General features: G+C 35.8%; 1 protein-coding gene across 2 annotated transcripts; it reads left to right on the plus strand.

The window, feature by feature from the left end:
* Window positions 1–492: 492 nt before the first annotated feature.
* Window positions 493–12,763, plus strand: LOC125235923 (ragulator complex protein LAMTOR1). 2 transcript variants are annotated; one of them, XM_048142563.1, is made up of 4 exons: window positions 493–682; window positions 2,078–2,217; window positions 6,357–6,558; window positions 8,397–12,763. In XM_048142563.1, exons 1-4 carry the CDS (start codon window positions 575–577, stop codon window positions 8,487–8,489), a joined length of 543 nt encoding a protein of 180 aa, XP_047998520.1. In that variant the 5' UTR covers window positions 493–574; the 3' UTR covers window positions 8,490–12,763. The 2 variants fall into 2 exon arrangements, with proteins under 2 accessions (XP_047998520.1, XP_047998521.1); XM_048142564.1 differs by lacking the exon at window positions 493–682 and adding an exon at window positions 882–1,073.
* Window positions 12,764–12,851: the final 88 nt, after the last annotated feature.

The raw sequence follows: 12,851 nt of genomic DNA on the forward strand, positions 1-12,851 counted from the left end.
CAGTTCTCTGAAGTGTCAAAGTGACATTTCCGTTTACGGAATTTGCTTGTTTCACTTTGTAGAATTAAACCAAAATTAAACCTGAACGTTTAAATCCTTAAACATTATGTACCGACTAGCTTCATAAATATAAACTTACATATATTGACACAAATTGTGTGTTTTTACATACGTTAAGTGCTATGTAACATAAAGCTTTAAGGTAGAAACATTTTTACAAAAGCAGTATTTGTTAACTTAGTACCTATTTCCGAACGAAATAAGTGTATTTTTCTCTTTAATATGTTTAGTATGAGTCATACTATAATATTATTTAGTAAAATTACGCAACACGAATGTCAATAAGTGTTTTTCATTATTCTGTAATTTATACAACATTGCTGTTTATAAAATCGAAATGAATTATATGACAGACCTGACTATCAAATTCTTATTGGTTTCTAAAAGAAAAATACTGCTAATTAGTATTTGACGTTTTATGTCATGGTGCCGTCATTGTGAGCGAGTGAACACCGCTACGAAATAGAAGTTTCCTATCTATTTTTAACCACGAAAGTTAGTTGCACAAATATTTATGCAGTCGGACGAAGAGGATTCTCTGCTGCATTCATGCTTCGACTCTCTGAAGAACGCAGTCATGGGTTGTTGTTACAGTTTATGCCACAAAGAGACTGACACACAGGTGAGGCTTGTATGGGTGTTTAAGCCAGTTAGACGTGCGTAGAATGTTGTGAAAACGTGAAATTTTTCTGTGTTAAGAAACATTTTATGATGGCAAAAATATCCGTTTGGTATTTTATGCAGTGTTTGCTAGATTGGCGCAAGTAATAACTATGTCAGTATTTATCGCTAATTCTTAGTTGACTGACTTATTATCGGCGTAGTTCATTGGATTAAACTGAAAGTGGAAGCGGATGAGCTACTGTCATTGTTTTGCACTTCAGTGGCATGCTATTGCATGTTTTCTTTGTGTTTTATTGCTGACAAACAATTTATAATAAACATTCTTCTTTGTCATAATGAGCTGTGATGGTTGGCTGTCCAAATGGATTTACTGCGTTTCGTTTCCGGAAGTAAAAACCCTTTTTTTATTTTTTATTTGTGTATTGTGTTTTTTTTTATGGCAGCTGTTTCTGAATACCTTGTTTGTGGCCAGTTTATAATATTTGGATTAACGTTACTGTGTCCAATGTGAAACTTTATTTGAGTGCAATAAAGCATCAAATACAGTAAACATATCATCTATAATGTGTGCAAATTATGCAAGAGGAGGTATTTCCATGAACTGTGCACAATAGAAACATTGATGTGTGTGTGTGGCCTGAACATGTGTTATAGTCAGTCAATGACAGGCCTTGCAGTAATTGGATCTTTATGTTTGTTATTCAATGCTTATTTTCAGTCTTGCATAGTTTGGTGGCATGCTTAATAACCATTATTATTTCACTTTTTGTATTTTACTGAAGTCTTCTTGAAAAACCTTTGTGTGACCACCTGAAATTGTTTTTTTATACTATGTCGGTGGCAAACAAGTGTAATTTAATCAAATTTACAAAAGTGTCATGAGAAATTCCATGAAAAAGCTAATGTCTAAATTAATTAATCCTTTTTTTTTTTTTTTTTATTATGTTTTTCATTTTTATTGAAAACCAACAATTTACACGCCTAAATAATAGGTCAATAAAACCTGACAGATAACCTGACAAATATTCAATACCTCAAGACTGGATTACATTTCCTATTATGATAAAAAAATTAATGCTATCTATTGATAAAATTAGATTGATGTTTTGCTCTCCAATTTGGCCTCTACCTTATGAAAATACATTTCATTAACACTTTCGAAACCGGGCTGACATTTTCGCTAAAACCCATAATCATTTCACACAGTCATGTTAATGTCAAAAAGTCAAAAATACAACTCAATTAGATCAATAAAAATATAGTTGTTTGTAATTTTTTTTTAACAAATTTTTCTATATCCTTAGTGCTAACTCACTGTCACAGAATTGAACTAGGAGCCAAACCTAATATTTTCTGATACCACCATCTTCATCTTTTCTTCAATAATTTTCAGGAAAACACAGTAAACGAACGAACACATCTCCTCGAAGTGAGCGAACAGACTCAAGAAAGTCCGGCGCCGGCGCCTGCCGCGCCGCCTCGGAAGCCTGACGAACAGAGCGCCCTGAATAGGATACTACATGAGACTGCCACGTGAGTACAATACAATACAATACTCTTTATTGCACACCTCATATAGTCATCATTCATTTAGGGCTCACTGAACAAATAAATGCACCGTAGATGAATGGAGAAACAGAGCGCACTAACAGGACACAGGGTGGCCCAAAAATACGTTGACAAACGTTTGTATAATTATTTTTCTGTCCGTACACGAATGATTGTCCTACAAATTAAAATGTGAAACCTTAATAATTATTTACCAAAAAAATCCAATCCTCTTCAAAATATCCTTCTTTGGCTTTGAAGTACAAACCCAAATATTAGAACGAAAAATGAACAATATGCCGCTGCACCTGTAGTATGACTTTCGTCTAACTTATTGCACATAAAATAAAATAAAAATAAAAAAGCCTTTTATTCTAATTGCATTATTACAATTTTTTTTTACATTAATTTTTATTTAATTATGCTGATGCATTAGACCATTTTTGGGTGAAGGCCTCCTCCATCGATTTCCACATGTCCCTGTCATCTTTGGCTATTGCACATATAGCTTGTAAAATATCCGAATTTAGTATCAATAAACGGGCTAGGGTTTTAAGATTGATTACAAATTATAATTTATAGTTTTAAGTTAAGTGAATAAAATTTACGTAAGTAGGCTGAAACGTATCGAGCTTAATGAATCTGGAAAAAATGTCTTTACACAATTGGTCTACTTTGCAAACCTTGCGAAATGGACATGAATGCTGTTGAAATATCCGTGGTGAATGTAGAAATATACAATATATATAGGCCCGAAAAATATTTTCGGTAACTTCGATATTTTGGTTTATTTCATAATTTCCCTATTCTTTGTCAATGTAATTTTGGACCACTACATGAGACTGCGTATCATCCATTCACAACTCACTGAAAAAATGAATGCATCCTGAAGTGAGTGATAAGACGAATTAAGCGACTGGCTCTTAATTAGTAGGTATTGTGCCATCATCTGTCTTGCTTGTCCTGTCCTGGCTCTTTGCTACAAGTCAGCCAGGCGGTCACTATGAATCTCAAGAATTTGTGTCGTTTTATACATAATTAAATGACAATATTGCAATGTTAATACCATTTATTCAGCACGCACTAAATGAATGAACGAACATCTAAAAGTGAGTGAACAAGCACTGGAAACTGAAGTCAAAATTTTATACATATTATGGGGAAACTGATTTCTTACTTTTGCGTAAAAACACGTCGTTTTTGCATCAAAGGGTGATAAAAATAAATTGAATAGATATAAAATTGTAGTCTTTTTAGCGTGATCATTTATTTTCTCGAGTTAAATACAATTTACCAGTAATATTTAAAAATTTCAATACACTACTCCAGCACAGTATAATAAATATCGTACAGTATGGCCACTCCCGCTCCCCGCTGAAAGTGCCGCCCACCCCCTCTCGGTTACCTCACAGTTACCGCCTGTCAAAAACGCGAACAGTCGACCTGTCATATCTCACTCATACAAGCATAGTACGCGTTCACCAACACGAGCTTAGAATGTGTGCTAGGAACGCGCCTCTTTCATATATTTGATCGCCAGTGTCCGAGATGTGACTCCAGTAACCAACCTGCTACAGTTCATTCAAAATACGCGCAAAAGTCAAATATCAACAATATAAAATTATCGTTTAATGTATTCAGCTAAACAGTTTCCGTATTTAACCATTTTTATATCGTTATTAATAAACACAAAGGCAATGTGCTGGTCAGTGATAAGATTATTTCCTATACAAGCAAATATTGGACTGAATAAAATACACCTAAACTTGTACAGATACGGTTTAAAATGTTATGATATAATTTGTGATGAAAGTTTAGGTATAGAGTAATTTACTAGCGGTTTGGATTGTGTATGTTTATATTGTTTATATTAAGATAATAATGTTTTTGTTTTATGTAATTAGTGTTTAAATAGAGACGGTTGAAGATTGTATACAGTTCAAAGGTCTTATGTTTTTTCTCGTAGTTTAGAAATGAAATGAAATGAAATTTTTTATTCGTAACATACAGTTATAAGTCAGGAAATATGTTAATTATTTTATATTTGTTACAATTTGTATTGAATTTGCTAATTTATATAATATCACATTAGCGGTAAATTGAAAAAGTAAATTTAAATGACGTTATAAAGATCGGTTTGGCCTAGTGGGTAGTGATCCTGCTTGCAAAGCCGCGGTCCAGGGTTAAATTCCCGGTAAGGGCATTTATTTCTGGGATAAGCACAGATATTTGTTCCTGACTTCCCGTGTAATGGCATATTAGCCACTTTCCGTGTTTAGCAGTAACACAATGAATCACTAATTTAGTCCTTCCTCTGCCTGAAACACAGGAACTATCCTAGCTCAGGCATTTGTATAAAACATCTCTTATATGTATAACAATTCTTAGCCTTTAAGAACAATCACTGTATAATTATGTTTTTATTAATAAATTATTTGTATTTGTATTTGTATTTGAATGTGAGATATTAATGTTTTCTATGTGTGTATCCATATTCTATACAAATATTATAAATGGGAAAGTGTGTGTGTGTCTGTTTGTTTGTCCGTCTTTCACGGCAAAACGGAGCGACGAATTGACGTGATTTTTTTAGGTGGAGATAGTTGAAGGGCTGGACAGTCACATAGGCTACTTTTTGTCTCTTTCTAACGCGAGCGAAGCCGCGGGCAAAAGTTAGTACTATGTATATCGTATCAATTAGTTTTTCGGAACTTATGTGCGAAATGTCATTTGATATTTGCCAGTCGCTTTTCGGTGAAGGAAAAAATCGTGAGGGATGCGGAATAATTCCAGTAAGGCCTAGTTACCCTTCGGATTGGAAGGTCAGATGGCAGTCGCTTTCGTAAACCTAGTGCCTACGCCCAATCTTGGGATTAGTTGTCATAGCGGATCCCAGACTCCCGTGAGCCGTGGCAAAATGCCGGGATAACGCAAGGAGGATGATGGTGATGATGATATTTTTTAAACCCCCAACCCAATGGCGGGGTGTTATAAGTTTGACGTGTCTGTATGTTTGTCTATTGTAGCTCTCGAACGGATGAACCGATTAGATTTTTTTTAATACCACGTCGGTGGCAAACAGGTACACGGCCCGCCTGATGGAAAGCGGTCACCGTAACCTATGGACGCCTGCAACTCAAGGGGTGTCACGTGCGTGTTGCCGACCCATTAGAAATTGTTTTGTTCGAAAGCTGAATTAGTCGGAAGTGTTTTAGCCATGTTTGATGAAAATTGGGTCCACTATATCAAATTTTTTTTACTTATAACATGTACCTATATTTGTTATTATTGTTTACTAGTGAAACCCGAGAAATCGAGATAATTTGTCCTTTTTAGGGTTCCGTAGTCAACTAGGAACCCTTATAGTTTCGCCATGTCTGTCTGTCCGTCCGTCCGTCCGTCCGTCCGTCCGTCCGTCCGCGGATAATCTCAGTAACCGCTAGCACTAGAAAGCTGAAATTTGGTCCCAATATGTATCCCAATCACGCCAACAAAGTGCAAAAATAAAAAATAGAAAAAAATGTTTTATTAGGGTACCCACCCCCCCTACATGTAAAGTGGGGGCTGATATTTTTTTTCATTCCAACCCCAACGTGTGATATATTGTTAAATAAGTATTAAAAAATGAATAAGGGTTTACTAAGATCGTTTTTTGATAATATAAATATTTTCGGAAATAATCGCTCCTAAAGGAAAAAAAAGTGCGTCCCCCCCCCCTCTAACTTTTGAACCATATGTTTAAAAAATATGAAAAAAATCACAAAAGTAGAACTTTATAAATACTTTCTAGGAAAATTGTTTTGAACTTGATAGGTTCAGTAGTTTTTGAGAAAAATACGGAAAACTACGGAACCCTACACTGAGCGTGGCCCGACACGCTCTTGGCCGGTTTTTAACTATAAAACTCCCGTGAGACTCATACATATTTAAAAATATTTTAAGCGGGTTACTCACGTATTAAGTCACGCTATATCGACTTAATACGTGAGTAACCCTCTTAAAATATTTTTAAATAATTTGTCCTTGAAATAACAACATTGTGGAAATTGCACATATTTGGAATTTTAAAAACCAGTTTGCTCAACTTATCGGGTTTCACCAGTAACCCCTCGATTGTATTCCAGTAACGTGATAGACGTGGGCGCGCTGGGCCCGTACGCGCTGGAGCCGGGCGCGTATTCCGAGCGTGTGCGCGCCTACACCGCGCGCGTGGCCGCCGCGCCCGCCGCGCCGCCGCCGCCGCCGCGCCTGCTCAAAGACGTGCCCTTAGCCGAGCGGAATGTGCTGCTGGCCAAACCACCGTTGAGCAATGACGATAAGGAATTAGTGAGTGGCTCAATATTATATGTATTTAAGTAACAAGCTGGGCGGGGCACATTACACGTAGAACCGATGGCCGTTGGGGCGGAAAGGTTCTCGAGTGGCGACCGCGTACCGGAAGGCGCAGCGAGGGTAGGCCCCCATAAGGTGGACTGATGACCTGGTGAAGGTCGCAGGAGTCCGCTGGATGCGGGTGGCGCAGGACAGGTCATTGTGGCAATCTTTGGGGGAGGCCTATGTCCAGCAGTGGACGTCTTTCGGCTGATGTGATGATGATGATGATGGTGATGAAGTAACAAGCTTGTTGTGCCGCTGCCGCCGCCGCCTCGCTTGCTCAAGGACGTGGTCTTAGCGGAGCGGAATGTGCTGCTGTCCAAACCACCGCTTAGCAATGACGATAAAGAGCTAGTAAGTGACATATTATATATTACATTTATAGTCATATTTGACATGCATAGTTTGTTTAGAGACTGTTGTGCCGCCGCGCCTGTTCAAAGACGTGCCCTTAGTGGACAGAAATGTGCTGCAGGCGAAACCACCGCTTAGCAACGATGATAAAAAGCTAGTAAGTATGTAGCAGTGGCGGAGCGTCGATACAACACGATTCACAACGGGTTCCCTGAAATTCTCTAGTATGTGTAGAAGTCCATACAAAACAGATGCCAAAAACTCCTCCGGCTTTACCAACGAAAATTTTCACGCCCCGCCACTGGTATGTAGTTACGGCCATATTAAGCAAGAGTCGCTTACGGCCCAGCCACGACATTGGTCTAAGCGCGACAGCGGTGAGCGGCAGCCATACGTGCGATTGAAAAGTCCCATCGCTGTGTCTCGCTCCAATGTATGGCCGCCGCTGACCGCTGTCGCGCTTAGACCAATGTCGTGGCTGAGCCGTTACGCGCCCGCCGTGCTGCTGCCGCCGCGTCTTAGCTTCTTAATTGCCATCTTCAGTTTTCCGCGATCATGATGCATGTAACTGCGTCGAAATAACCGCGGTCCCGGGTTCGAATCCCGGTAAGGGCATTTATTTGTGTGATGAGCACAAATATTTGTTCCTGTCATGGATGTTTTCTATGTATATAAGTATTTATATATTATATACATATATCGTTGTCTTGTGGGCAACACAAGCCTTCTTGAGCTTACCGTGGGATTCAGTCAATCTGTGTAAGAATGTCCTATAATATTTATTTATTTATTTTATTTATATATAATATATACTTTTCTGGATTTCGCCTAGTTTCAGAGCTATTACCAATTAAACATTGAGGGTTTAAAAAAAAAGTCGTTATAACTCATTCAAAAGTGCCAATTTTTTAAGTAAAAAGTAAATGTTATTCATACATTTAATTTTTACCTATGTAAAAATACATTAAAAAAAAAAACAAAAAAAAAATTTTTTTTCGAAAATTTTTTTTATCTCTTATTAACTTTTTTTCATTCTGTAGGCCTCAGAAATGTGTGGTTAAAATCTCTCGCAATGCTCACGAGCACCGTATCAAGATGACCAAAATTTTGACTTTTTAATCATTCATCGTTATTTTGTCATTCATCGTTAATTCGCTTCTACTCATTTTCTCAAAGGTTGACTGTAAGAGATCACATTCTGGTTAAAGACATTTATTAACTCAAAAGAAATAATTACATTTCACTTAATGAGTAAAGGTATTTTACAATGGATAAGTCCGCCTACATTGTATATTACTGACTCTGTAACTGTGTCTCTTTTGTTTCCTTTATGTACAATAAAGCTTATACATACATACATACCTCCTATCTTAATTTTTATCCAGAAGGTTAATTTCTAAGTTCCACTGTTCACAAACATTTTTTCTCGTTTACAGATAGCGAACGCAGTAAAGAAGGCAGCGGCCGCGATATCGGAACTGCGAGTGGAGCATCATGAGGACCTGGTGGTCCCGTTCAGGGTGCCATAGCAACAGAGACCGCAGTCTAGACGGTCCTTCTAAACTAACTCTTAGACCGTAAGGTCTTTCCGTCAGGTAAAATATAGAAAAGTTTTTATTTCACAGTATGAAAATAGCTTAATGTTTCATGTGTCTGACCTTAGTTGTACAGTCAACCAATTGGGACCCTAGGCCACTCTACAACCATGTCAAAATGACAAGCAGTAAGGGATTTCTTACAATCTGATTTATAAAGTCACTATGACATAGTTCTACAGTGGCCTAGGGTTCCAATTAGTTGACTGTACCTTCAGTCTTTAAACTAAGGTCAATGAACCACCGATTATCTACAGTGTTTAAAAATAAATTTATAAATTGGTTGGTTCAAAAAGTGATTACCTCACCATAATCTAATGAGGACCTTAAATTAATGTAAATAAACATAACTACAGACACAAAAAAGATTCATTTCTCTGTATGAGTAAAGTATACTTGTGTGGCGATTTTATGAAACTCGCTTTCGGCTCATTTCATAAACACACTTGATTTTAAAGCTTTTCATTATATAACAATAACATAAAGTACTTTCTTATACTTCTTACTTGACTTTTACTGTCATGAATGGTAATAGTTTTTACTTTTTCTTATAATTGACAGAAATATTTTAATTTCATGACTAAGTCTTTTATGTTTTACTTCCCGCACAAGCACACAAAACATTATCTGCGCTTAAAAATCCACCCTGTATTTTAATTTCATAGAATATCAAATTACAAAAATTACATGCTAAAGAAAATCAGCACTATGTGCCAAAACTGTTCATTATCAATACTAATAAGTCTAATAACTTTCATGTCACATTATTCTTAAGACTTGCCTTAAACGTCGCTTGCTAAGAGTTACTTTAGGTTTGTCATTAATACAGGGTGACTCAAAAATAGGGCTGAAAAAAAATACTACATTGATCCTATTTTTGAGATACTTTTCGTTTTTTTTTTACTTGCAGCCATACTAGTAATGTATAAATGAACAGTATATGGCCTTATTTAAGATGGATAACTACCTTCTAGAGCTCTCAGTTAAGTTATTTTGTTAAATTGTAATAACTTTTGCACATAAGTTATCTTTTTGTTTAACAAGGGGAGTAGATATTATGATAATCGTCTATGTACGTCAATCAAATTGTGAATAATTTATATTTCGCTTTTTTATTCATGTCAATCAAAACTCATTTAATAAATAGAAATTATCTGATTAAATACAGGATTTTTTATAAGAAGTCAAATGTAAAGTCTCACTGATTTTATTCTCTCCCATATTCAGATTATATTTTCCCAGTAAAAATAATTATGTAAGTGACTGAATCGGCTTAGGACCAAAAATATTTCTTTGTAGAAAAATCAGTGCGAGGCAGCCCTATGCCATAGACTCATCACTTAAACTCAAAACTAATCAGCGTTTTATAAAATGTGTCTTAAGCCCAAGTCTTAAAGTCTATATTACAATGGTTACAATTCTCTGTATTTACTGCAGGCTGCTTAGGGCTGGCCCAAATGTAAATTTGTAATAAATTAAACGAGAATTTTCTTTGCACTGATTTCTAGATTATGTAGAAATATAATTATTTAATGTTTAATTCAGTATTTTACCTATTCTGAGCCCTCATTTAATATTTTGTCTCGATACAGAAAGATGTTTTTATTATGGAATAAATCATTGCAGAAATAGTTCTAGATATACATACAAGACTTTAAATATATATTGTGTGGTCCGAGGCAAAAATATTTGAACCTAAGAGTCGCGTTTATGTATTTTTGTCCCATAGTTCTCATATATATATTTATCTCGTAATTATAACGCACAGGAGCCAACGTCAAAGCAGTTTAAAATCGTGCATGTTTTTATTGATATGATTCTAATTATTCATTTGCAAATTCTATGGATGTTGATATTATCAAATTGAATACTTGGTAACTAAGGATCTTTTGACAAGCAAAAACTTGTATGAATTACTTTCTTTGGCATGAAAAAACCTTAGCCGCGACATTAGCCGCGTAAGCTGAAGACCCGGCTTCGATTCCCGGCTCGGCCACCAGTGGGCCTTGTCGTTTTTTTTCGTGTATGATATCTATTTCAATTTATAAGAATTAATTTTGAAATATCATCATAAAGAAGAATAATGTGAATTTTTTTTTACGCTTGAGTTTAATTTGGGCAAAAAATACTGAAATTGATCAAAGTAAATACAAAATACCTTATTTTACTATGAAATCCGTACAAAAATAACCTGCCTTCATTTTAGTGCGTGACTCGCCTAACAGTATATATTATTGTCTAAAAACTATAGTTTTTGCCTGTCAAAAGACTCCTTACAATTTTTATAGTAAATATGTATATTAACTTTATTGTAAAATGTATATGCGATGACTGATCGAGACTATGTAGCTTAACTTGTAAATATATAGCGTATATAGATGCTTACCTATATGTATTGTTATCGTGACATAAGAGCTGAAAGACATTATTATTGCCTCATTTAAAAATAAGTTTTCGCAAATAATTATTTTTTGGCACAAGACAAGCTTTTATCGCCATCTGTACTTTTCAAGTCATCTACTACTCTTCGAGACGTTTCTAAAAACCTTACTCGATGGGGTGACGACATTTCATTACATATTTCCTATGACCACCTTTCTGCTACATCGGTGTTCACTTACCATCAGGTGGGATACTAAGCTTATCTGTTCAAAAAAGGAATTGAAAAGTGGCAACATTGTCATATTGCAATTTTTTTGAGATGTTACGGCCGAACAAGGAGCGTCCTCCCGTATTACGCTGGCAACGCACTTACAGCTCCTTTGCGCGTGTCCATGGTCGCCGGAAATCGCTTACCACGTGATTCGTCTGCTTGTTTACCTCCTTTGATTCCTATATAATGAAAAAATGTGACGAATAGTAGTGTCTTTCAGTAAAAAGAGCTTAGTTTGTTTAATGTTTTAATAACGATGCCATTTTTCTACACTTGTATTTAAAATGTGTAAAAATTGTCGTAAGTAATCATTTTTCATTCAATGGAGTCTTAAAAACTTGAGTGGGGTAATGATACAAACTTAATTTTACCCCAATTTTGGGGTAAAATGAAAGATTGGAAAATCTAATTGTACCTTACTTAATTTTGTGTTTTAAATATTATTGCTTGTGATAATGTTTTAAACAATTATTAATTTTAAAATATCATCATAAAGAAGAATAATGTGAAATATTTTTTACGCTTGAGTTTGATTTGGGCAAAAAATACTGAAATTGATCAAAGTAAATGAGGAGAGTCTTTACAAAATGCCTTATTTTTCTATGAAATGTATATAAAAATAAGCCGTTCTGAAAAGATATCCTCAAATAAAGGTCAACCATATTAAATGTTGACAAGTTTTACAAGTTTACGCTATTAAAACATATAATGATAATGACATTAAGTGTAGAAAAAATAATGTAAGTGAACTGTAACATAAGGAAAAATCACATTTTTTGGCTCATTAAGCATATTTCTTAGCATATTCTACACTTAGGTCAATTTCAGTATTTTTACGCTCGAATCTTAAATAATGTTAAATTTGTATCGTTTTAAAATGTATGAATTTGAATTCCCTTTTACGAAAGGCTGTGGTAAGTAACGTTTGCGGTTCTGAGCCGCTCTTGACGGTTTAGCGGATATCGAAATTCGAAAATATTGTCTATCTTTGGGGTCCCTAGCTGACGCGGATTACCCGGAATGGATGCCCGTCGAATAAGAAATGAGGAGGCACACTGACATTTTATCCCGCCAGGCGGCGCCTGTGCAAGTGTCTAGGCATGTCACTGTCATATGTGAGAGAAAAAAATATCTTCTCGCTCTCACGTATGAAATTCTTTATCTATGCAATTGACTAATAAGGTGGCGCCATCTGTCATAACCTTTGAGTGTCCTCATTGTATGAAAAGCAATGGTGCGGGCGCGTGCGACGGACTTTACTAAGCCTGATTTAGATGGCGTGCGAACTCGCATGCGGTTTTAGTTACATTGCGGGCTGTTGAGGTTACATACAATTTTGCACAGCCATCAAATACCGTAATGTAATAAAACTCGTATGCGAGTTCTCGTACCGTCTAAATAGCCGGACTTGCGGACGCCAGTTAACGGTCTTTCTTGTGTGGGAGTGAGATAGAAAATTTTCGAATTTTGAAGTTTGCGACCGCGTTTGTCTCATAGATCGTCAGTTATTTTGTTATGCACACGATTAATGTATAAAATAAATATATTATTTGTACTACTTTGTTTTTCTTACAACACTTAAGTACCTACTAAATTCTTCATAGTAATCTGTGTCAATAACCAAAGAGGATCGAGTATTAAAG

This window comes from Leguminivora glycinivorella, chromosome 18 (assembly GCF_023078275.1).
Source record: "Leguminivora glycinivorella isolate SPB_JAAS2020 chromosome 18, LegGlyc_1.1, whole genome shotgun sequence".
Taxonomy (NCBI): domain Eukaryota; kingdom Metazoa; phylum Arthropoda; class Insecta; order Lepidoptera; family Tortricidae; genus Leguminivora; species Leguminivora glycinivorella.